This window comes from Nothobranchius furzeri, chromosome 6 (assembly GCF_043380555.1).
Source record: "Nothobranchius furzeri strain GRZ-AD chromosome 6, NfurGRZ-RIMD1, whole genome shotgun sequence".
NCBI classification, from domain to species: domain Eukaryota; kingdom Metazoa; phylum Chordata; class Actinopteri; order Cyprinodontiformes; family Nothobranchiidae; genus Nothobranchius; species Nothobranchius furzeri.
In genome coordinates this window covers 69,006,399-69,028,688 of record NC_091746.1, presented here as the reverse complement: position 1 = coordinate 69,028,688, position 22,290 = coordinate 69,006,399, and the positions used below count along the sequence as shown (strand labels likewise).

Sequence of the window (22,290 nt, the reverse complement as noted above, 5' to 3'; positions counted from 1 at the left end):
GGCAGCATTGTGACATCATAATGTACCAGTTTACATCATAGCATACCTCTTAGCCAATAGCGGTGGCAGATTTAAATTCAAATACAGTGCAGAGTTTTTACCTGACAACGGCACAACACTGACAGTTTTAGGCAGAATATTTGAATTTTAACCAAGATGCACTGAAGTGCCAAATTATTGACGACACGTGTCTACAGCACGATTACACACTCGTTTATTTTGTTTATCAGCAAAACAAAGTTGATTTGGGGGTGACTTGCTCTTTAAGAATAGTTTTAATAACATAATATATTTTGTTCCTGCCAGACAAAAACAGAATGAAATAAAGCTCGGGGGCAGAGGGAAAGAAGAACTCCTGGGAAAACCGGCTAAATGAAACATCTTACATTCTCCCTGATGTTGGACAGTCATACGTTTGTGAGAAAAACTGGAGGAATTAAATAAAAACGAAGCTTTTGCTTGTTAAAAATGCAAGAAAAACGTCAAGATTCTCAGACATTACTAATCGTCATGACTTTAAAAGAACTCTTGGATTTTCTGGTGGTAAAGTCACCGGGAAGAAACGGTTGTAAGACTTTTCAACATCAGAGATTACACAAGCTTCGTCTTCTTCGTCTTCGTCTTCCTCCGCTTATCCGGGTCCGGGTCGCGGGGGCAGCATCCCAATTAGGGAGCTCCAGGCCGTCCTCTCCCCGGCCTTGTCCACCAGCTCCTCCGGCAGGACCCCAAGGCGTTCCCGGACCAGATTGGAGATGTAACCTCTCCAACGTGTCCTGGGTCGACCCGGGGGCCTTCTGCCGGCAGGACATGCCCGAAACACCTCCCCGGGGAGGCGTCCAGGAGGCATCCTGACCAGATGCCCAAACCACCTCAACTGGCTCCTTTCGATCCGGAGGAGCAGCGGTTCTACTCCGAGTCCCTCCCGAATGTCCGAGCTCCTCACCCTATCTCTAAGGCTGAGCCCGGCCACCCTACGGAGGAAACTCATTTCGGCCGCTTGTATCCGCGATCTCGTTCTTTCGGTCATTACCCAAAGCTCATGACCATAGGTGAGGATTGGGACGTAGATCGACCGGTAAATCGAGAGCCTGGCTTTCTGGCTCAGCTCCCTCTTCCCCACGACAGATCGGCTCAGCGTCCGCATCACTGCAGACGCCGAACCAATCCGCCTGTCGATCTCCCGATCCCTCCTACCCTCACTCGTGAACAAGACCCCGAGATACTTAAACTCCTCCACTTGAGGTAGGACCTCTCCCCCGACCCGGAGGTGGCAAGCCACCCTTTTCCGGTCGAGAACCATGGTCTCAGATTTGGAGGTGCTGATCCTCATCCCAGCCGCTTCACATTCGGCCGCGAACCTACCCAGCAAGAGCTGAAGGTCAGAGCTGGATGAAGCTAGGAGGACCACATCATCCGCAAAAAGCAGAGACGAGATTCTCCTGCCACCAAACTCGACACACTCCACACCACGGCTGCGTCTAGAAATTCTGTCCATAAAAGTGATGAACAGAACCGGTGACAAAGGGCAGCCCTGGCGGAGTCCAACCCTCACTGGGAACAGGTCCGACTTACTACCGGCTATGCGGACCAAACTCACGCTCCTCTGGTAAAGGGACTGAATGGCCCTTAACAGAAAGCCACCCACCCCATACTCCTGGAGCGTCCCCCACAGGGTGCCCCTGGGGACACGGTCATAAGCCTTCTCCAAATCCACAAAGCACATGTGGATTGGTTGGGCAAACTCCCATGCCCCCTCCATCACCCTTGCAAGGGTATAGAGCTGGTCCACAGTTCCACGGCCAGGACGAAAACCACATTGCTCCTCCTCTGTCTGAGATTCAACTATCGATCGGACCCTCCTCTCCAGTACCTTGGCGTAGACCTTTCCAGGGAGGCTGAGGAGTGTGATCCCCCTATAGTTGGAACACACCCTCAGGTCACCCTTCTTAAAGATGGGGACCACCACCCCGGTCTGCCACTCCCTAGGAACTGCCCCTGATGACCACGCAATGTTGTAGAGACGTGTCAACCATGACAGCCCTACAACATCCATAGCCTTGAGATACCCAGGACGAACCTCATCCGCCCCCGGGGCTCCGCCGCTGTGTAGTTGTTTGACTACCTCAGCAACTTCTGCCCCCGAGATCGGACAGTCCATCCCCAGGCCTCCCAGCTCTGGTTCCTCCTCGGAATGCGCATTGGTGGGATTGAGGAGCTCCTCAAAGTATTCCTTCCACCGTCCGACTATAGCCTCAGTTGACGTCAGCAGCTCCCCATGCCCACTGTAAACAGTGTGAGCGAGTTGCTGCCTTCCTCTCCTGAGGCGCCGGACAGTTTGCCAGAACCTCTTTGGAGCCGATCGATAGTCTTTCTCCATGGCCTCACCAAACTCCTCCCACACCCGAGATTTTGCCTCGGCAACTGCCACTGCTGCACCCCGCTTGGCTATCCGGTACCTGTCTGCTGCCTCCGGAGACCCACAGACCAGCCACGCCCTGTAGGCCTCCTTCTTCAGCCTGACGGCTCCCCGAACCTCTGGTGTCCACCAGCGGGTACGGGGGTTGCCACCACGACTGGCACCGGCCACCTTACGACCACAGCTAGCAACAGCCGCCTCGACAATCGCAGAGTGGAACAAGGCCCACTCGGACTCAATGTCCCCCACTGCTCTCGGGACGTGGTCAAAGCTCTGCCGGAGGTGGGAATTGAAGACCGTCTTGACAGGTTCTTCTGCCAGGCGTTCCCAGCAGACCCTCACTATGCGTTTGGGTCTGCCAGGTTTACGCGGCATGTTCCCTTGCCATCTGATCCAACTCACCACCAGGTGGTGATCAGTTGACAGCTCCGCCCCTCTCTTCACTCGGGTGTCCAAAACATACGGCCGCAGGTCAGATGATACGACTACAAAATCTATCATCGACCTGTGACCTAGGCTGCCCTGGTACCAAGTGTACCGGTGGGCATCCTTATGTTCGAACATGGTGTTCGTTATGGCCAAACTGCGGCTTGCACAGAAGTCCAATAACAAAACACCGCTCGAGTTCAGATTAGGTGGGCCGTTCCTCCCAATCACACCCCTCCAGGTCAAGCTGTCATTGCCCACGTGAGCATTGAAGTCCCCCAGCAGGACAATGGAGTCCCCTGATGGAGCACTATCTAGCACTCGTCCCAGGGACTCCAAAAAGGGTGGGTACTCTGAACTGATATTTGGCCCATAAGCACAAACAACAGTCAGGACCCGTTCCCCGACCCGAAGGCGCAAGGAAGCTACCCTCTTGTCCCCCGGTGTAAACCCCAACACACAGGCAGAGAGTCTCGGGGCTAACAAAAAGCCAACCCCAGCCCTCCGCCCCTCACCCGGAGCAACTCCAGCAAAGTAGAGTGTCCAACCCCTCTCCAGGTCTCGGGTTCCAGAGCCAATGCAATGTGTCGAGGTGAGTCCGACTATATCTAGCCGGTACCGCTCAACCTCTGCCACAAGCTCCGGCTCCCTCCCCGCCAGCGAGGTGACGTTCCATGTCCCAAAAACTAGTTTTCTTGTCCGGGGATTGGACCGCCAAGGCTCCCGCCTTGGTCTGCCACCCGATTCGCATTGCACCGGACCCTTCATGTTCCTCCTGCGGGTGGTGGGTCCACAGTTGGACGAGCCCATGTATCCGGTTCGGGCTGGGCCCGGCCGGGCCCCATGGGCGAAAGCCCGGCCACCAGGCGCTCGCTCACGGGCCCCAACCCCAGGCCTGGCTCCAGGGTGGGACCCCGGTAACCCTCCGGGCCGGGTACTCCGACTCTTCGTTTTAACCGCCATGAAAGATCCTTCGAACCGTTCTTTGTCTCACCCTTCACCTAAGACCAATTTATCATGGGAGACCCTACCAGGGGCACAGATTACACAAGCGACGGATTAATCTGGCAATTCTCCTCCTCGCAGCTCTGCATGTTTTTATACCTACAACGATAGATAATCAAATGTGTCTCATGTCTTTATTTAAAATGTTTCTGTCGATTCGAATATGTCACAAGGCGAGGTCGGAAAACGCCATTTAGTCGTTCTGCGAGTAAACGTTCTGCGCCTAAATGTTAAAATAAAACTCAAACTCCTAGATTAGATTTATTATTAGAATTTCCTCTTTGGGTTAATCAAAAATCCTCAAGTCAAGCTCAGAATAATGAAGGAGTAAAATCACAGCGATACCATGCTGTAGTTCTTTTTTAAAACACTGAACAGTTTTTGTTACCTGTTTTCCCGCTACGTTTCGTTTGCGGCCGCAAACGAAACGTAGCGGGAAAACAGGTAACAAAAACTGTTCTGTGTTTTAAAACAGAGCTACAGCATGGAATTAGAAATACGACACAGCAAGAACACACCTAAGATAATCACAGCGATAACCGGGCACCGTGACTCATCCAGACTGGAAACGGTCTCACGCTTACATAACCTCCATTTTTATGAACACTCAGTCCCGTCAGAGAACAGTCACACAGCTGCAGACCCATTAGTCAGCTCACACTGACACTCTACACCAGCGATGAAAGGAGTCTCGGGTTTCTGATCACATTTCCCATTGAGCTGCAGGTTAGGAGCCGAACAGACAAAAGTGCTCCGGTCTGCACACAGACATCTCAGGTCTGAGGGAGTGTTTCATGAGCATCTGCAGTATCTCCTGGAATGTCAACCAAAGCTCATGCGATTAGCGGTCCGCGTAGCTCACAGGGAACCGGAGATCTAACTGGAAACATTGTCGTGTGGAAGCAGCAGCACAAAGTAGCACACAAGCAAAGCTTTATGTCAAGTTTTATATATATCTCTTCTTTTTTCTGCCTCTTTTCCTTCTTCCTGTGGCATTAGGGATCTGGCCCGGAGGATTTCAGTCATCTGCCACCAGAGCAGAGGAGGAAGAAGCTGCAGGGAAAGATCGATGAGCTGAATAAAGACATTCAGAAAGAGATGGATCAGAGGTATCTGTGAAAAAGTTATGAAAACAGTGAAATTCTGCTGCAGCGAAACCCTAAAAACAGGCCTAACGTGTTCAGAGACGCGCTGACGAAGATGAAGGACGTGTACATAAAGAACCCTCAGATGGGAGACCCGACCAGCGTGGACCCCCGGTTGACAGAAATAGGCCAAACCATTGAGAAGCTCCAGTCTGAAGTGCAGAAGTTTGAGGTGAGTTTGTTTAGTTTGTCTGAAACAGTAAATAATGAGGAGCTAAGTTCAAGGAGGCCTGTTGCTTGTCCATATTTGGCCAAGATGTGGAGCAGCTGGACTCTGTGAAGACTGATAAGGGTTCAGGTTCTACCCCAAAGCGCTTTTCCAGGTTTCAGAGCTTTCACCAGGAGAACAAAATGAGTTTTTGGACCAGTTTCAGGTTCTTTTATGTCCAGATTTCAAAGAGCTGTGTGTGTATTTCAGGGCTGGTTAGCAGAAGTGGAGGAGAGGATGCCATCTAAGAGCGACACGCACCGGAGAAGCGGACTGTATGAAACCCAGAACAACACGGCCGTGAGCAACAACTGTGCACAGAACAGAGAGAGGTAATGGTATAGTCTGACTTCTCCCGTCCCAGGACAAGGAACTTCTTCTGAGTTAGTATTTTCACCCGCGCGCGTGTGTGTGTGTGTGTGTGTGTGTGTGTGTGTGTGTGTTGGCCCCTGAGCAGCCCAGATGGCAGTTACACAGAGGAGCAGACTTCAGAAACTCAGGTCAAGGCCACCATCAACCCTCCCACCACCTCCACGCCAGATATCGACGACGAGTTTGACGATGAGGAGACCCTGCCCACCATCGGCACCTGCAAAGCCTTGTACCCCTTTGAAGGTAACACGCTGGTGGAGCTTTAACTTCTGTGGGTGTTGAGTGGAGAAATGGGATTCCTGGAAGTGATGATGATGATGATGGGAGGAGGGAGGGGCGTTTCTGTGGAAAAGTGTGAAGGAGGAGCATCAATAGAAGTGCAGGCAGTGTTTCTGAAACCAAATTTGGCCTTTTTTCTTTAGCTGTTTATCTTGGCGCTCTGCGAAGATCACATGTAGTAAAGAGCTCTGACGGATCTGAAGCGTGTGTCTTAGCTTCGCACACAGACTCGCGCTGTACAGCACTGTAATTGTTATAAATGATGATGGAAGGAACAAACTGATTCAGTCTTAAGATGTTCTGAATGTTGGGCAATCCTAACATGAGGAGAGAGTTATATCTGTAAGTTGATTCGGAGACACTCGGGGTGTTTACACACACATCAGAAAACTACACTGTTCCTAACCCTTTAGGCCCTAGGCCTTGTTTCTTTGGGCCCTGGCGCCTCCCAATTGGAGGCCTTTGGATTTTCATGTCCCAAGTGTCAGTGATTGTTTGCATTCCCCGAGCTCAGCTACAGCTGCAACCAAAACAGTTTAGATTGTAAACAAAGCAATGTTTGTTTTTTGATACATTAAGATAAAATAATGCTTGAACTTTATTTTAGAAGAGCTGCCCTGCGTGAACGTGCTGACAGGACGGAGGCTGTGAGTTCAAATTCTATTTAGGAAATTTAGTCAGTTGTTTTATGGGGGGGGCTGGTGCCTATCTCCAGCGGTCAACGGGCAATCAGGCGGGGTACACCCTGGACAGAGAGCCAGTCCATCGCAGGGCAACACAGAGACACACGGGACAAACAATCACACACACACACACACACACACACACACACCTAAGGACAATTTAGACAGACCAATCAACCTAACAGTCATGTTTTTGGACTGTGGGAGGAAGCCGGAGTACCCGGAGAGAACCCACGCATGCACAGGGAGAACATGCAATCCATGCAGAAAGATCCCAGGCCGGGAATCGAACCCAGGACCTTCTTGCTGCAAGGCAACAGCTCTAACCACTGTGCAGCCAGTTCAAATATCATTGTATCTTAATTTATTACAATTTAAAATGGCCTTGTTTCCCATCTGGGCTGTTTGATTGTGGTTTTAGTTGTGTTTGGAGAATGTGGACAGTTGTAGATGTTTGGGACATGGAACTGGCGAGGCCACCAATTGGGGGGGTGGGGAGGGGGGGTTAAACAGGCTAAATACACTCATGTTGTTTTTTTAAATACATGTCTGACTGGAGGCAAACTGGTTGTAATCATGCTGAAGCACCCAGATAATGCAGTAGGAGCCCGACTGCATCTGCCAGTAAACGGATCAATTGAGCGGATGCCTCTTAACTTTTGGAAGTGACGAGACTGCAGAAGCGGTCTTCTGAAAATATCGCCACAAAGCACCACGTGTTACACCGTCAGACAGTACAGTACGTACCAAATAAGTTGTGCTGCAGTCTTGTTGTCCATTCCTTCGGCCATGGTGCATGTCCTGTTTTTAGTCTGTCTGCTTCACTCCCGCCAACGTTTGTTCACTATTTGAGTTTCTATAAGCTAACTGTCGCCACCTGCTGTACCGGAAAGGAACAAACTTCATTCACCAGTTCGGTTTACTCGCTGTAGAAACAAAATGGGTAAACGAGCAAATTGAGTTTAAAAATTAAATGAAGGCAGCAAAACCAAAGCCATGAAACCATGACTAAGCACAAAGGGAAGACAACAGCTGAATCTGAACCAAAGCCATGAAACCATGACTAAGCACAAAGGGAAGACAACAGCTGAATCTGACAGTGAACAAAAGAAACCAGGGAGTATATATGCGGCGGGGTATTCAACAAGGATTTATAGAGCCGAGCCAGTCGGATCCACCTCCTAATTCAGAAGGTGGTGCTGCTGCACTGGCAAAACTCATAAGAATCCTAAACAAGGATGTCCAAATACTTGCACTGCGCCCTACGATCTTTTAGCGAAGTGCGCTGGGAGGAAGTGTGCAGTAAGGCTTCGAGTAAGTATTACACAAGTGTGCAAATAATTGTGTAATAGGGACAATGAGCATTGCGTCATCAACCGCAACGCATGCCGGTCGCTGTTTGAAAAAATCTTTATTAACAACTTTCTAACAATTTGTTGTCAAAATTGACGTTCACTGCTGTTCATACTAAATCTTACCCCTTCTTTCCACCGGAGCCGTCAGCAGCGCGAGTCGGCCGCGTCTCAGGAGCAGCACGTCGCGGCCCTTACGCGCCGGCTCTATTTTCTACGCCTCTGAAACCGGTCAAGTTAGACATTTTTGGGGAAGGAACGACAGGAAATCGGACGCGGAAACGGAGCGAAGCTCCCGAGATTTTCAGAATAAAGAAACGTACTGCCGTCCGGTTGCTTTACTTTAAAAAAAAACAGTTACTAAATGTGCGGCCCCGTGAGAAGTTATCACCTAGCTAGTGGTCTCCTTTGTTTTTCAGGTCCGTATTGGCGATTATAAAACGGACAGAACATAAAACACAAAGCTTTTGGAGCCATGTTGTAGTTTTCTCCTGCCTGTTGTTGTGTTTACTGACGAAGTCACTCGTGTGACTTCGTGCTCGGTCGGTGACAGCTGCTCCCCTGCTGCTTCGCGTCTCGTGGGAAGGGCCAAGCAGCAGCTTACGCGAGCAAGACGTGCTGCTGCAGTAACGTGCTGCTGACGGCTCCGGTGGAAAGCCGGGGTCAGACTAAAACATTCAGAGCATGAATAAATATGATTAATTGTCTTTGGTTGGAAAATACATTTCAGAAAAGGCACTTGAGCCATCGTTCCGCCTTCTTCTCAAAAGTCCCACTCTGCAATGGATTGTGGGTAATACATGTCGCCTAAATCCGCGTCGATGCAGACTTGAGCAAAGTGCGGAGCAAAAGGGGCGTGGTCAACTTCCACATTTAAGGATCGGGACACCCTACACACTCGCACCCAAGTGGAGGGTGCAAGGGTGAAAGTGCGAGAATTGGGATTGGGCCGATGACAAAGTGAAACTCAAATCCAAAGTATTAACATCACTGATTATTTTCTGAAACCCTCCCCCCCAGGTCACAACGAAGGCACCATTGCTGTAGCCGAGGGCGAGCTGCTTTTCGTCATTGAAGAAGACAAAGGTGACGGCTGGACAAGAGTTCGGAGGAGTGAGGATGATGAGGGATATGTCCCCACATCCTACATTGAGGTCATTTTGGAGACAAACGCCAAAGGTGCTATGACATACATTTAACTCAGCTAGCCCATGCTACGACAGGGTTTTGGGTTCTCATTGTTGTCTCTGTTAGCCACCACGTCTCCATTCACGTGCTAAATGAGCAGGAAAGAGATAAGAGATTGAGTGCGTTTACATGCAGCCAGTAACCCTTTTAAAACCCAAATATTCACAATAACCCGGTTCCGCAGGTCCATGTAAACACTGCCAAAAACCCGGTTACTACACCTGGGGTAACTCTTTTCTAACCCGAATGTTTGGTCGTGTAAACGCATACCGGGATATCCCCATCAAAGCGTGTGTTCTGTGCATGCTCTGTTCACAAGGAATCTTGGTCTTTTGAGTAGCGAGACGTCTTGTATGCACCAGAACACCAGAAGTAAACAACGAGTTGGGAGCAACATGGCGAGTCGCGGCACAGCACCACACTTTTGGAGTGACGAGGAAACTAAAGCGCAAACAAACGCGGTCGCTATCTCTTCCGAACTGGGAAAAATGTTGTTGTTTTCACGGATACCGGAACGAGAAGAACCGGAAATGACGCATATTGCGTCTGGACGTAGTCCATACGTCCTGACGCTACCCCAACGTCCGCATTTAAATCGGGTTATGCAAGTTAGGGTTAACTCTTTCTATTTATGCTTGTAAACAGGTTATTCTGATCAACTCAGAAACCCGAATACCGACCTTAACCCCATCATAACCCGGATATTGGCTGCATGTAAACGTAGTCTGTGTTACACTTCCTGTCTCTGTGGAGGAAAGGACCAATCAGATTTGTCCTCTGTGCCTCGTGACGGTTGGAGCAGCAGCCATCCTGCGGCTCTGAGGGAAGCCTTTCATTGTGTCTGAGATATCGGAAGCTGAAGAGAAGGAACTTCTAGCTGCAGTGACCTAGTGGTCAAACAAAGTATTGATCACCTGTGCATTTCAAACCGTGGATCTTAACTTTCTTTGGTATTTAGATTAGTAAAGATTTTTAACACATACTTGAACGCAGTGTTAACCCTAAAGAGAAGAAACGCATGCGCAATGTGCACAAAGCCCACGTAGGTCTGCTGTGATCATAGGACATATTTTTGTATGCTAAGACAATAAAAACGCCCACGTGGAGAGTCGCATGCTGTCAGTACTAGAGAAAATCCAGATTTTATAGGAATAGTAAGCTCCATTAAAATGTGTTAATTTGCACCCTTTATACTTGATGATGATGATGATGATGATGATGATGATGATAGCGTGGGCGTGTTGTGGGTCTTTCCTCCAGGCCTGTTAGAGGAGTAAAGGCTGGACGGTGAGCTGACTGAGGTGTGAGCATGGAGCAGCACCTGTGTGAGCGTTAACATCAGCATCAGTGGCTTCAGGCAAAGCATGATGGGAGATTTTACATCGGGCTGTAAACACATATCTGGTTGTTGTTTCATCTCACTGAGGGGGTTAGGAGTGGTCCATGGTGCAGTTTCACTGGTGTTCTGTCAGAACGCGGATCTAGCATGTCGTAACAAAGGGCAGGGGCTGTCACACACACACACACACACACACACACACACACACATACACACACACACACACACACACACAGTTCATGCTCACGTATCCAACGACCTCCGTATCAGCCTACTTTGTTTGTTTTCCTCAAACTAACTGCCCCTTTTGCCTTTTTTTTTTTCTTTGTTTATTTTTAAATTCCAGATTCCTAAAAGTGTGAGGCTGGCTGAGGAGTGGCAGGGCAAGAGCAGCAGCCTCTTGGGGGAAACCACCATGTGAAAACGTGAACAACGACCTGAATCTAAAACGCCGCTCAAATACCCGAAGCGTTTTGATAAAAACTCTTTCATCTGCAGTGTCGTGCTTCCCCTGCACAGCAATTTAAAACTATTCCCAAGAGAAGTCCACTAGCAAATCCCACCTTGCTTCCTTTGTAACACACACTCGGATGACTCATACACACACCCTGCTTCGCTGCTTAATGTACCCAACTGCGCTTGCATCACACGCGGTTATGAGCAGCGCTTGTTGGCTCCTAATGAACCTGCAAACCCCTAAAAGCTGTGATTGTCCTCTCAAACACACACACACACACACACACACACACACACACACACACACACACACACACGGAGAAGAGGGTGTGGTCAGAAACAGGAAGGCGACCAGCAGCACCGCCGGATGAAGACGAGCCACCCATCCCAGACTCATCACCTCCACCCGCCCCTCTGAAATAAAAGTCCGCTCTACATTTGCAGGTTTCATCCCTTCATCCCGGGAGTCAGACGACGACATTCACTTTCTCACCTTGTCATGTTTTTTATTCCCTTTCATCCCGATCACACATCCAGGATCAGCTGGAGGAAGAAGCCACAGACGGATGGATCATCCATTCCAACCATCGCCTCATAACAGCTAAACAAATCCGTGTCTGTTCCTCCTCTCTCTGACCACGCCCCTCCCCCGTCCCCTCCCCCCTGAACGGCCCAGGCTAACAGCTGCTTCTTGGCCCTTTTAGTTTTTGTTTTTATTTATTTTTATGTTTTTTTTTTTTTTTTTTGCAAAAGCTCGGGGCGTCGTGGCGTGCTGCATGCTTGCCCTGTCTTCCTCCTCGCCCTCCTCTGCTGGAGGCGGCTTAGGTAACGCGGTGTTGGCGTTAAGCTAGCTTACGTCCCGCCCCCCCCCCCCCCCCCCCCCCCCCCCAGCCTTTCTGTTGAGTTAACCCTCATTGCCTGGTGGTTCTCGTTTAAATTAACCTGAATGCTGTTTGGGTTCGGTGCCTGTGGTTCTTTTATTTTTCTATGTATTTATACAGATGTTGTCCCTGATGTTAACAGCCAGTGTGACCCCCCCCACCCCCACCCCCAACAATGTTTTCAGCTTAATCACAACATGATGCTATCTGACTGATCGGACTGTCTTGTGCATTTATCTTTGTAAAAAAAATTTATTTTTAATGTTTTGACTGCAGTTTCTAACTTGTGGTTAGTTACCTCCACTTGCAGCCCCCCCCCCCCCCACACACACATCTACTGTATATGAAAATGTACTGTGATGCATACTTCCCCTGTCTGGGCCTTGTCCTGACTTGTGTTCTTATGCTGCACGGTGCGAGGATTAAAATGTGATTCTGTTTGTTGTCAGACTAAACCACCGTCACCGCTCCGGCTCAACGGCACATAGCAACGATTTTAAATCAGACCATGTTCAGTTTTTAACCATTTTCTTCCACTTGTTTGCTGGAATGTTTTCCTTTATTATTCTGTCCAGAACTGCAACGAGAAGTAACAATGACACTGTTTTGTGTTTGGGACACTGGACTTGGAGGGAATGATGAAATTCCAGCTAAATCAAGTTGGGAACAACTCCACAAGCGTTCTCTCTCCCGTCACTTTGAAAGCCTGAAAAGGTGGAGCGGTAGACGCATGGCTCCGTTACGAAACCACAGATCCTTTAGGCCCGGAAGCACCCGCCTGTACAGAGGAAGCCACACGATGGAGCCAGAGAGAATATATATGACGTTATAAATAAAGTTTAAAGAGCAAAACATCTATTTTAACTATGGAGGGTCTTACTGTGACTTTACCGGCTTTGCATAAAGTAAGACTTATTTTCCTTTGTAAAGTTTACCAAACAGTGTGTTTTGCACTTTTTTTTGTTGGTGTTCTATTTGGTAGCCCATGCTTGTGTTTTGGAGCACTGAATACTTTGTATTGTGTTTACTGTGCCAATTAAAAATGCCTGAAAAAAATGAAGAGTGTTTTTATTTTTATTATTATTCTTCTCCTGGGATCTCAGACACGATGAAAGGTAACAAACTGTTGTTGTTTATACACAGATTAGGCTTGACTTAAAGTTTTATGATTATGGTTAATCCAGACAGTCTGCTGCTCTAAAATCACTTTTTTACATCTGGGGGCTGATGTCCCACATGTAATCAGTTTAAAAAGAAAAAAAAAAACCTCAAAATTCAGCTTAAGACTGTTGACTTTGATTCATGTAATTTAAACCCTTTTCTCAGATTTTTAAAGTTTCAGAAGACTTGTGGATTTGTTTAGAAGCATCGTGTGCTCCTACATCCGACTTTTCAAACCTGAAAGGGCAGATCTTCACAATTGCATGTATTTCTTGCCAGAATCACATTTATTAGTCAGAATATATAGATTTAACTTCAGCAGCTGCTGTTTGAAATGTCACAGCATCCTTAACTGTACCTAGAAAACACTTGATGGCCAGCAGGGGGCAGTAAAGCTCCATCTAAACCACATAAAGTTACCAAAAGGGAAACAAGAAAGGGACCGAAACGTTTTCCCAAAGGGTGATGAAGTGATTGTTTCAAAAATAAATGAAAAAATAATTACTGGACAACAATTAAAGGTGAAGAACAAATAATGGCATTCTAAAAACAGAAACGATGTTAAATTAATAATAATAAAAAACTATTTGAAGTATAATAGTAATAACCCAAGTATAAAATATTCTATTATATCACAATAGAACAGTGATGAATAAATAAAGTGGTTCTTGTGATCTAAACATCCTCCACCAGAGGGCAGTAGACATGAATTTGGCCTGATTTAAATGAAAGTACTAATCCTAATACTTCTTCTGGATGGGTTAAAGGTGGAATATAAAACATTTGAATTAAAAGCTATATTTAAAAAAACAATACCTCCATTTAGAAGTGTGCAAAAATAAATGTACAGATTTTCCTTTAACCCTTTGATGCATGAATTATGAAATCTTCAACCATGATTTTTTAAACAATTTTTTTTCCATTCATCTTTAGGTGTGAATGAAACAAATTTCATATTTACATATTTTTTGTAATATTTAATTTACACATAGTTTATTACATGTCCACCTCAGTGGACAGCGTGCATTCTGAACATGAAATATTTTGGCTTGACTTACTGAAGTCCAAATGGAGGGGCTCAAATGCAATAAAGTCTTCAACAGCTGTGCTTAATAGCAAAAATAAATAAATAACAATTTTGAGTACCTGTCCACTGTAGTTACCATTATGCATCAAAGGGTTAAAAATATATTTTAAAAAATAAGTCACATTTAAATGTTGTCGGTCACGACACTGGGTTAACGTTTATGTCTACCAGCCACTAGAGGGCACCTTTGTACTAAAAAGTCTAATCGGAAAGGCGAGGCTGGGACTGTGTAAAATGGCGGACTTGACATGTCAAGCAGCTGATTCTGAGCCCAGAAGATGTTCTAACAGTAAATACTGCTGTACAATAAACCTATTAGTAGGAATTCATCCTTATCCTGTACGATTTGTCACTGGACATGGTGCTGGCTGGTCGCTTAACATGTCAGCAGTGAACCAACAGCTGGAAAATGTTTTCTGTAGCTGCAGCTACCACCTCTAAACACTAGATGTCACCAGAGTGTCTGTGTTCCATATTCAACCTTTAAAGCCAGAAATGGTTTGGTTTGTGACAAGACATTAAATGGTTTTAGGAGGAAGGCACGTTTTAGTACGGAGATTAAACTTTCCCGTCATCTCACGTGATATTTTATTAAACAGTAAAGCAAACTATGCAACTTTTTCATATTTTTAAATCATTTTCTTCAGCCAGTTTGTGCTAAACGACTTTTACAGGGTTAATGAAACGTCCCTCAGACCCCCCATCACAATGGACAGAATATCGCCCTTGCAACTTCAGACCTTGGGCTTAGAAAAAAGTGGAGCTGACGTAGCCTACCTGGCGCTGCAGTCTGCTTCCAACACGTTTCCTGCATGTTTTAGATCACAAACACAGCTGATTTGTTTAATTTAGTGATGAATAACTCCTGTAGACACTAAGGAAGGCTGGACAGACATTTCAGCTGTTAGATTAAGGTGAACGCACAGTGAGGAGATACGTTATTACATTTTTGGTTTGACCCCAGACAATTAATGACTGACACTAGAGGGTGGTAAAGGCAAGCAAAAGTGCCAAGCGTGCCTTTAAATAGAAAAAAAAAATAAAAAAATGCTAAATGTGACTAAAATTCAGTTTTTACACGCCATCATTAAAGAAAGATGTTTTACGTCAGACGGCCATGTTGTCACACACCCCCTCCCCGATCCTTCATGAGTGAGTCCTGTGGGGCCACAGGATACCCCCCCCCCCCCCCCCCCCTTCTAGCTCTCAGCTTTGCTCTCCTAATTGGTTCATTGGGCTGGAGCAGCCTGCTCATCAGTTTACATTACAGCGTTGGCCCAAATAGCTTTTCATCAGTACACAGCCCGAGATGATGAAGAGGTGCACTTAGGCGTCATCAAAACAGCTCCAAACTTTCTGGAGCCATTTGCAGACCTGCATCGTTATTCTAAAAGAGAGACACAAATGGGACAAACAGGATTTTACATCAGCCATGTTTTTGTAGCATCTGATGTTGAGTGTGCTGCGATAGACTTGAACGGTGAATCTTCAACAACGCTGAAGGGCAGAAAAGGTTTGCGTCTGGATGGAGGGCAGTCAAAGCTGAGTGGTGAGCTCACAGTTTCCCCTCCGAGCACGAAGGGCAGCAGAGAGGCTAAAGACCTCGGGTATTCACGCTAAAGAGGTCTGCAGAGACCCGGCCACCTGCAGTTAGAGGAAGGAACCGCGTCTGAGCCAGCACGTCTATTTCCACTTACAGCTCAGCAGCACAGAGAGGAAGGAACTGGCCTGTCAGCCACCACTGCATGGAAAAGTACACCTAAACGAGGGTTTGGAGCAGGAAGTAGAATGAAAGATGAAAAATGGTTATGAAGGGATGCAACCTGAGACAACAAAAAAGCAGAAACACATTGATTAGCTGCAAAATGATGCCAAATGGCACACGGGTTAACCTGCTTCTTTTTACTGGAGTTATTTTGAACGGGGCAGAGCATACTAATGAACAGTGATGCTGTAAATACACCGTAGTCCCATAAACAAACAAAACATCATTTATACACTTGGATTTGACTCTCGGTTCATCCTGCTGGTTCCTGTCTGACCTGGAGCGAGAACAGGATGCCTGATGGATAAAACACACCTCTGGACATCCGCCCAGTCTGCCCCAGCATCGATGCTCGGTGGCGGCTGGCTGGCTGGTGGAGGTCTGAGAAACACATCGAGACCGTCCCTCTGTGCCCTGCTGTAAGTCTACATGAACTTTCTATCATTCACAATCGTCGTCAAATCAAGCCCGGATCAAGTCATCAGCTCCTAACAGATTTCAGCTGTCGGTCTGTTAAAAATCCTCCATGCTGCTTGATTTCTTTGATTCAAACAAATGTTAAATAATTTAAAACAACATAGTGAAAGCTGGGCCAGTGACTTGGATCACCTGGACAGAAGCAGGACTTAGAGTCAGGGTTTCGACCGGACCACCCAGTAACAGCTCTTAATTCAAGGGAACAAACAAGCCACTCAACGGGGGTTTTCCCCTAAATATTAAGCACAGATGTTTGTATTTTTTTTTTCTGTGTGAAAATGTGTTTCTGGGAAACTGACTGAGATGAGAAAAGTCTGGACAAAGAAAGACAAACTATGTTTGAACAATTAATGCTTGAATCTAATGGAAATTCGAGTGGAACTGATGAAAAAGGAGAAACACCTGTTGGAAGAAATCAGTCACACGCGAGTTCCTGAACAGATCATGACTGACGGAGTTGGGAGGGTCAGGGCGCCCTTGATGCGTTTTAGGCCTGAAGGCGTGTCGGCAGATCATTTTCACTTTCTCTGCTCCTCTCTCAGCTTTTTAATTACATGCTGCTAATTAGAGACGATGGCGTGCAAACGGTAGGTCAAAGAGCACGAAACAGTCCGCCGGAAAAATCACTCCCACTCTTTATGTTCCATCTCCCTTTCATTTCCTTTCTCCCCAGGCATCAGAATTATGGCGGATCTCGCGTAACCCTCGGTGCAGAAGGGGAAACGAAGCAGAGCTGGGGGGCGCGTTCAACTCTAGAACTGCTCCATGTGTATTTTTGGTTTTGGTCGTTTCAGAAAAACATTTTTCTCGTATCAGTAAACTGCTGGTGTCAGCATTTCCCCAAAATTCAAATTCAAAGGTACTTTAACAATCCCAGAGAGAAATTAGGTGTTAATATTCTGTTTGTCTGGAGTTTTAGACAAACCGTAGCCAGATTTAGCTCTGCCGGTTGGTCTAGCCACGCTCTATTGTAGCCTCAACAGGTCTCCCATTGGCCTGAACTCTTTTAGGTCCAGCCAATCACAGCATCCATGTTTGAAGAGAGATGTTGGACGGGCTTAGCACCAGAGCTGGAATGGAGAAAAACTTAAAAGATGTCATTGGCTCAGCAATGACGCTCATTTGAAACACTTTTGGTGTCAACTTTGGACGATTTAGACTTGGGCTTTTCTTTGAGACCTGAGCAGTTTGAGGTACGTTAAGCAGCCGTGTGGGAGAACTCTACAGTGAAAAAATCCTGAAACAATCTAAAGCCTCAATCATGTTGGAAGAAAGGTCATTCTGACACAGATCCTTTCTAGCCGCCTGCGAGGTCGTCAGTTTTTCCCCTTTCAAAACAACTAAAGAGGGACATGGTTACTGTCACGACGTGCGGGTGCGGTGAGCGGAGGTGAGGATCCAGTTGCAGGGGAAGAAGCAGGCAGGCAGGCAGACAGGACCATTTAACAAGGATTTAATAAAGAACACGCTGGACAATGAACCGACAAGACAAAAAGGACTGACAGTGTCACAAACAGAACTCAGAAGACCCGTGAAGACGCCAACAGAGTAAAAATATATATTAAAAAGTCTTTATTGAAAGCAGAGGTACCTGGAGGGCAAGGCTGAGGCAGGTTCAGAGGCAGGCTAAGGTCAAGGTGGCAGGCAGAGAGCAAGGCAGGGGTCAGGCAAAAAACAAGGTCCAGAGGCAAAGATCAGGCAGGGTGGATGGCTGGAGAACTACTGGCAAGGCTGTAATAATCTGGCATCTGTTGACTGGATGGCTGGTTCTTTTATAGCAGGGGAAGCAGGTGAATGGGATGAGGCTGATTACAGGAGCAGGTGGAATGAATGGAGCTGATAGAAGCTGACAGAGGTTGCTGGGGAAAGCAGGGCTTGGCTGGAGCTTGGTGAGAGGAACCAGGTGAGCTGAATGAAGGTATAATGAGGAAGTGGAGGAGGGTGAAGGATGGGAGTCATGACAGAACCCTCCCACTCAAGGGCGGATACCAGACGCCCACAGCAAACCAGAGCAGGGTGGGAGGAGGGGGACCAGGAAGGAGGGCCAGAGCAGGGTGGGAGGAGGGGGACCAGAAAGGAGGGCCGGAAGGGTCTGGGGGGCCGGCGACGGGGAACCAGGAGCCGGGACTGTGGGAGTCTGGGGGGCCGGCGACGGGGAACCAGGAGCCGAGACTGTGGGAGTCTGGGGGGCCGGCGACGGGGAACCAGGAGCCGAGACTGTGGGAGTCTGGGGGGCCGGCGACGGGGAACCAGGAGCCGAGACTGTGGGAGTCTGGGGGGCCGGCGACGGGGAACCAGGAGCCGAGACTGTGGGAGTCTGGGGGGCCGGCGACGGGGAACCAGGAGCCGGGACTGTAGGAGTGTGGTGACAAAGGACACTGGCGGACGAGGACTAAGAGGGGACACTGGACCAAGACCGAGACTACGAGGAGACACTGGACTACGACTAAGAGGGGACTCTGGACTACGACTAAGAGGGGACTCTGGACTACGACTAAGAGGGGACTCTGGACTACGACTAAGAGGGGAAAGTGGACTACGACTAAGAGGGGAAAGTGGACTACGCCTAAGAGGGGAAAGTGGACTACGCCTAAGAGGGGAAAGTGGACTACGCCTAAGAGGGGAAAGTGGACTACGACTAAGAGGGGAAAGTGGACTACGACTAAGAGGGGAAAGTGGACTACGACTAAGAGGGGACACAGACACTAGAGACTGGGGAACTAGAGACTGGGGAACTAGAGAGCAGGAGAGGTCCTCTTCAGAGCAGGGGCGGGAGAGCTCCTCTTCAGAGCAGGGGCGGGAGAGGTCCTCTTCAGAGCAGGGGCAGGAGAGGTCCTCTTCAGAGCAGGGGCAGGAGAGGTCCTCTTCAGAGCAGGGGCAGGAGAGGTCCTCTTCAGAGCAGGGGCAGGAGAGGTCCTCTTCAGAGCCTGGAGGCGTCGACCCTTGGACTGGAGCCCCTTGGACAGGCTGGGCCGGAACCGGGGCCTCTTGGTCCCCCTCCGTCAAAGCAGGATGTGATGCGTCCTCCGAGACCACCGCCAGAGCAGGATGCGATGCGTCCTCCGAGACCACCGCCAGAGCAGGATGCGATGCGTCCTCCGAGACCACCGCCAGAGCAGGATGCGATGCGTCCTCAGAGACCACCGCCAGAGCAGGATGCGATGCGTCCTCAGAGACCACCGCCAGAGCAGGATGCGATGCGTCCTCCGAGACCACCGCCAGAGCAGGATGCGATGCGTCCTCCGAGACTACCGCCAGAGCAGGATGCGATGCGTCCTCCGAGACTACCGCCAGAGCAGGATGCGATGCGTCCTCCGAGACCACCGCCAGAGCAGGATGCGGCGCGTCCTCCGAGACCACCGCCAGAGCAGGATGCGGCGCGTCTTCCGAGACCACCGCCAGAGCAGGATGCGGCGCGACCTTCGGGACCACCGCTGGAGCAGGACAGATGGAGGTGGGACCCCTGCTGGACATTGATGTGGTGCGGACCCTGGGACCACCGCTGGACATGGATGCGATGCGACCCCGGGAACTACCGCTGGACCTGGACAGGTGGAGCCTCTCGGACAGGCGAAGGTGGAATCTCTGCTGGACGAGGATGTGGTGCGACCTCTGGGACCACCGCTGGACGTGGATGCGATGCAACCCCTGGAACCACCGATGGACCGGGGCAGGTGGAGCCTCTTCAAAAGGCGGAAGTAGGAACCCCACTGAGCGTGGACGCTGTGAGACTCCTGGGACCACCACTGGACGTGGACACGGTGCGTCTCCAGGGACCACCGCTGGACGTGGACGCGGTGCGCCTCCTGGGACCACCGCTGGACGTGGACGGGACGGAGGGACTCGAGGCTTGAGCGGCGTAGCTGCAAAACCTTGCGTCTGTGAAGGCCACGAATTAGTAGAAGGTCTCCGGGACTGCCACTGTTGCATTGTCAGGTACCCGTTGCGCAAGACGGATGCAGCAGGCCTGGATGGAGGAGTGGAACCTCTGTGTGGCTGTGGCCTGATGGCCAGCCGCGTTCCCCAGAACGGTGACGCCTGTTCCTTTTCTAGTTCCATGAAGTCCAGGAGCGTGAGATACTCCATGACAGGAATGAAGAGAGAAAAAAAAATACTCCCAAGTGCTGTGTCGGTGTAGGGTCAGAGTTAGGCCAGATTATTCTGTCACAAACAGAACTCAGAAGACCCGTGAAGACGCCAACACAGTAAAAATATATATTAAAAAGTCTTTATTGAAAGCAGAGGTACCTGGAGGGCAAGGCTGAGGCAGGTTCAGAGGCAGGCTAAGGTCAAAGTGGCAGGCAGAGAGCAAGGCAGGGGTCAGGCAAAAAACAAGGTCCAGAGGCAAAGATCAGGCAGGGTGGATGGCTGGAGAACTACTGGCAAGGCTGTAATAATCTGGCATCTGTTGACTGGATGGCTGGTTCTTTTATAGCAGGGGAAGCAGGTGAATGGGATGAGGCTGATTACAGGAGCAGGTGGAATGAATGGAGCTGATTGAAGCTGACAGAGGTTTCTGGGGAAAGCAGGGCTTGGCTGGAGCTTGGTGAGAGGAACCAGGTGAGCTGAATGAAGGTATAATGAGGAAGTGGAGGAGGGTGAAGGATGGGAGTCATGACAGACAGGGTTTAAACACAGGAGGAGCTAGGACCTTGGGTGATTGGGTGATGAGGCAGGTGGGAGCAATTAACAGGGACACAGGATGGAACAGAACAGGGAGGCAGGACGGAGTGTGACTTATCAGTATTTAGCACCAAATCAGATAAAAAATCAGAGATCTGATCCAAAAACTCAGAGTAAGGGCCTGGTGGACGATATAAAACTACAAACAAGAGTGGTTTTACAGTTTTGCAATCTGGATTAGGAAAACTAAGAATAAGATGTTCAAACGAACTGTAACTATTAATCTGTAAGGGACTGATTAATAAGTCCGAATGAAAAATAGTTGCTACTCCTCCTCCTCGCCCTGTACTTCAAGCAGTAATTTGAAGGAGTCGACTCGTTTAAGCTAACATAGTCCTCTTGCTGCAGCCAGGATTCTGTGAGAGAGAGAGCAAAGGGATCTGATTATCACAAATCAAGTCATTAACTAACAAAGTCTTAAAAAAAATGGACCTAATGTTCAACAACCCACATTAAATTTTTCTAGTTTTCTGCTCAGTTGAATTTGTTCTGATATTTATGAGATTTCCATGATTTGCTTTATTAAGCCTGATATTTGGTCTGTGTGGTTTTGACCGTGGGCAGGACACTGTCTCTATGGGGTAGTGGGTGGGTAACAGTACAGAAGCTGCAGAGGGGTGGGTTAAACTACGACTCTGCTTCCTGGTCTGGACCCTGGGTTGTCATGGAGGACTAATAAAACTGGCCATATTCCTAGAAAGAAGAGCTGCACAGTTCAAAGAAGGATGGATGCCGTCTCTTCACATCAGACCAGGTTTTCCCCAAAAAGTTTTCCAATTATCTTTTTTTTTTCTAAGTGTTGTGCAACATTTTGTGAACATCAATTTATTTGCATGTGTTTGTTATAAATGCCACTGCATAATTCTTGCTGTCAGTATTTGCAAGATATTTGTATTTGGGTCTGTACTGGTTAGACTTAAATGAGTTAAACCAAGGTCTATAGCCCTTGGGTCATAAACTATGAGCTGTAAGTCTTTTTATCCTGGGAATCAGGAGTTATTTTAGTGATCATCTTGATTCTTATTTATTTTTGTCCTGATTGTGCCCTGAGCAATTTTATCGCTGAATAAAAACAAATAAAATCAACATAAATTGAAAAATCATCTTAAATAATCGAGATCTCAATTTCAGTCGCAACAATCGTGATTATTGGTTTTGCCATAATCGAGCAGCCCTACTTTACAGTCGCCCACAATATTTTATTGAGGATGTTTTTCTGAAACCAGGTCTGTATGACCGACGTCACCTCGTCTTTAGAAGCACCTGCAGCTGCAGCCGCTGATATCAGAAACGGAGATCCGCGCTGCAACTTGAACAATTAATCCATTCCACATATTTCCAGTAGAATACTTTTGCTGAAAGATTTG

At 48.2% G+C, this 22,290-nt stretch overlaps 1 protein-coding gene across 12 annotated transcripts in view; it reads left to right on the top strand.

Moving 5' to 3' along the window:
* fnbp1b (formin binding protein 1b) overlaps window positions 1-11,730 on the top strand; it is a 92,927-nt gene extending 81,197 nt beyond the window's left edge. For 11 of the 12 annotated variants that reach the window (XM_070552484.1, XM_054744608.2, XM_054744607.2 and 8 more), the window contains 5 exons: window positions 4,847-4,956; window positions 5,032-5,164; window positions 5,411-5,532; window positions 5,658-5,815; window positions 8,907-9,563. In XM_070552484.1, coding sequence (XP_070408585.1) covers window positions 4,847-4,956; window positions 5,032-5,164; window positions 5,411-5,532; window positions 5,658-5,815; window positions 8,907-9,085 — 702 coding nt within the window. In that variant the 3' untranslated portion in view covers window positions 9,086-9,563. Of the gene's footprint in view, window positions 1-4,846; window positions 4,957-5,031; window positions 5,165-5,410; window positions 5,533-5,657; window positions 5,816-8,906; window positions 9,564-10,334 lie in introns of those variants that run through there. The other variant, XM_070552482.1, reaches the window with a different exon arrangement.
* Window positions 11,731-22,290: the final 10,560 nt, after the last annotated feature.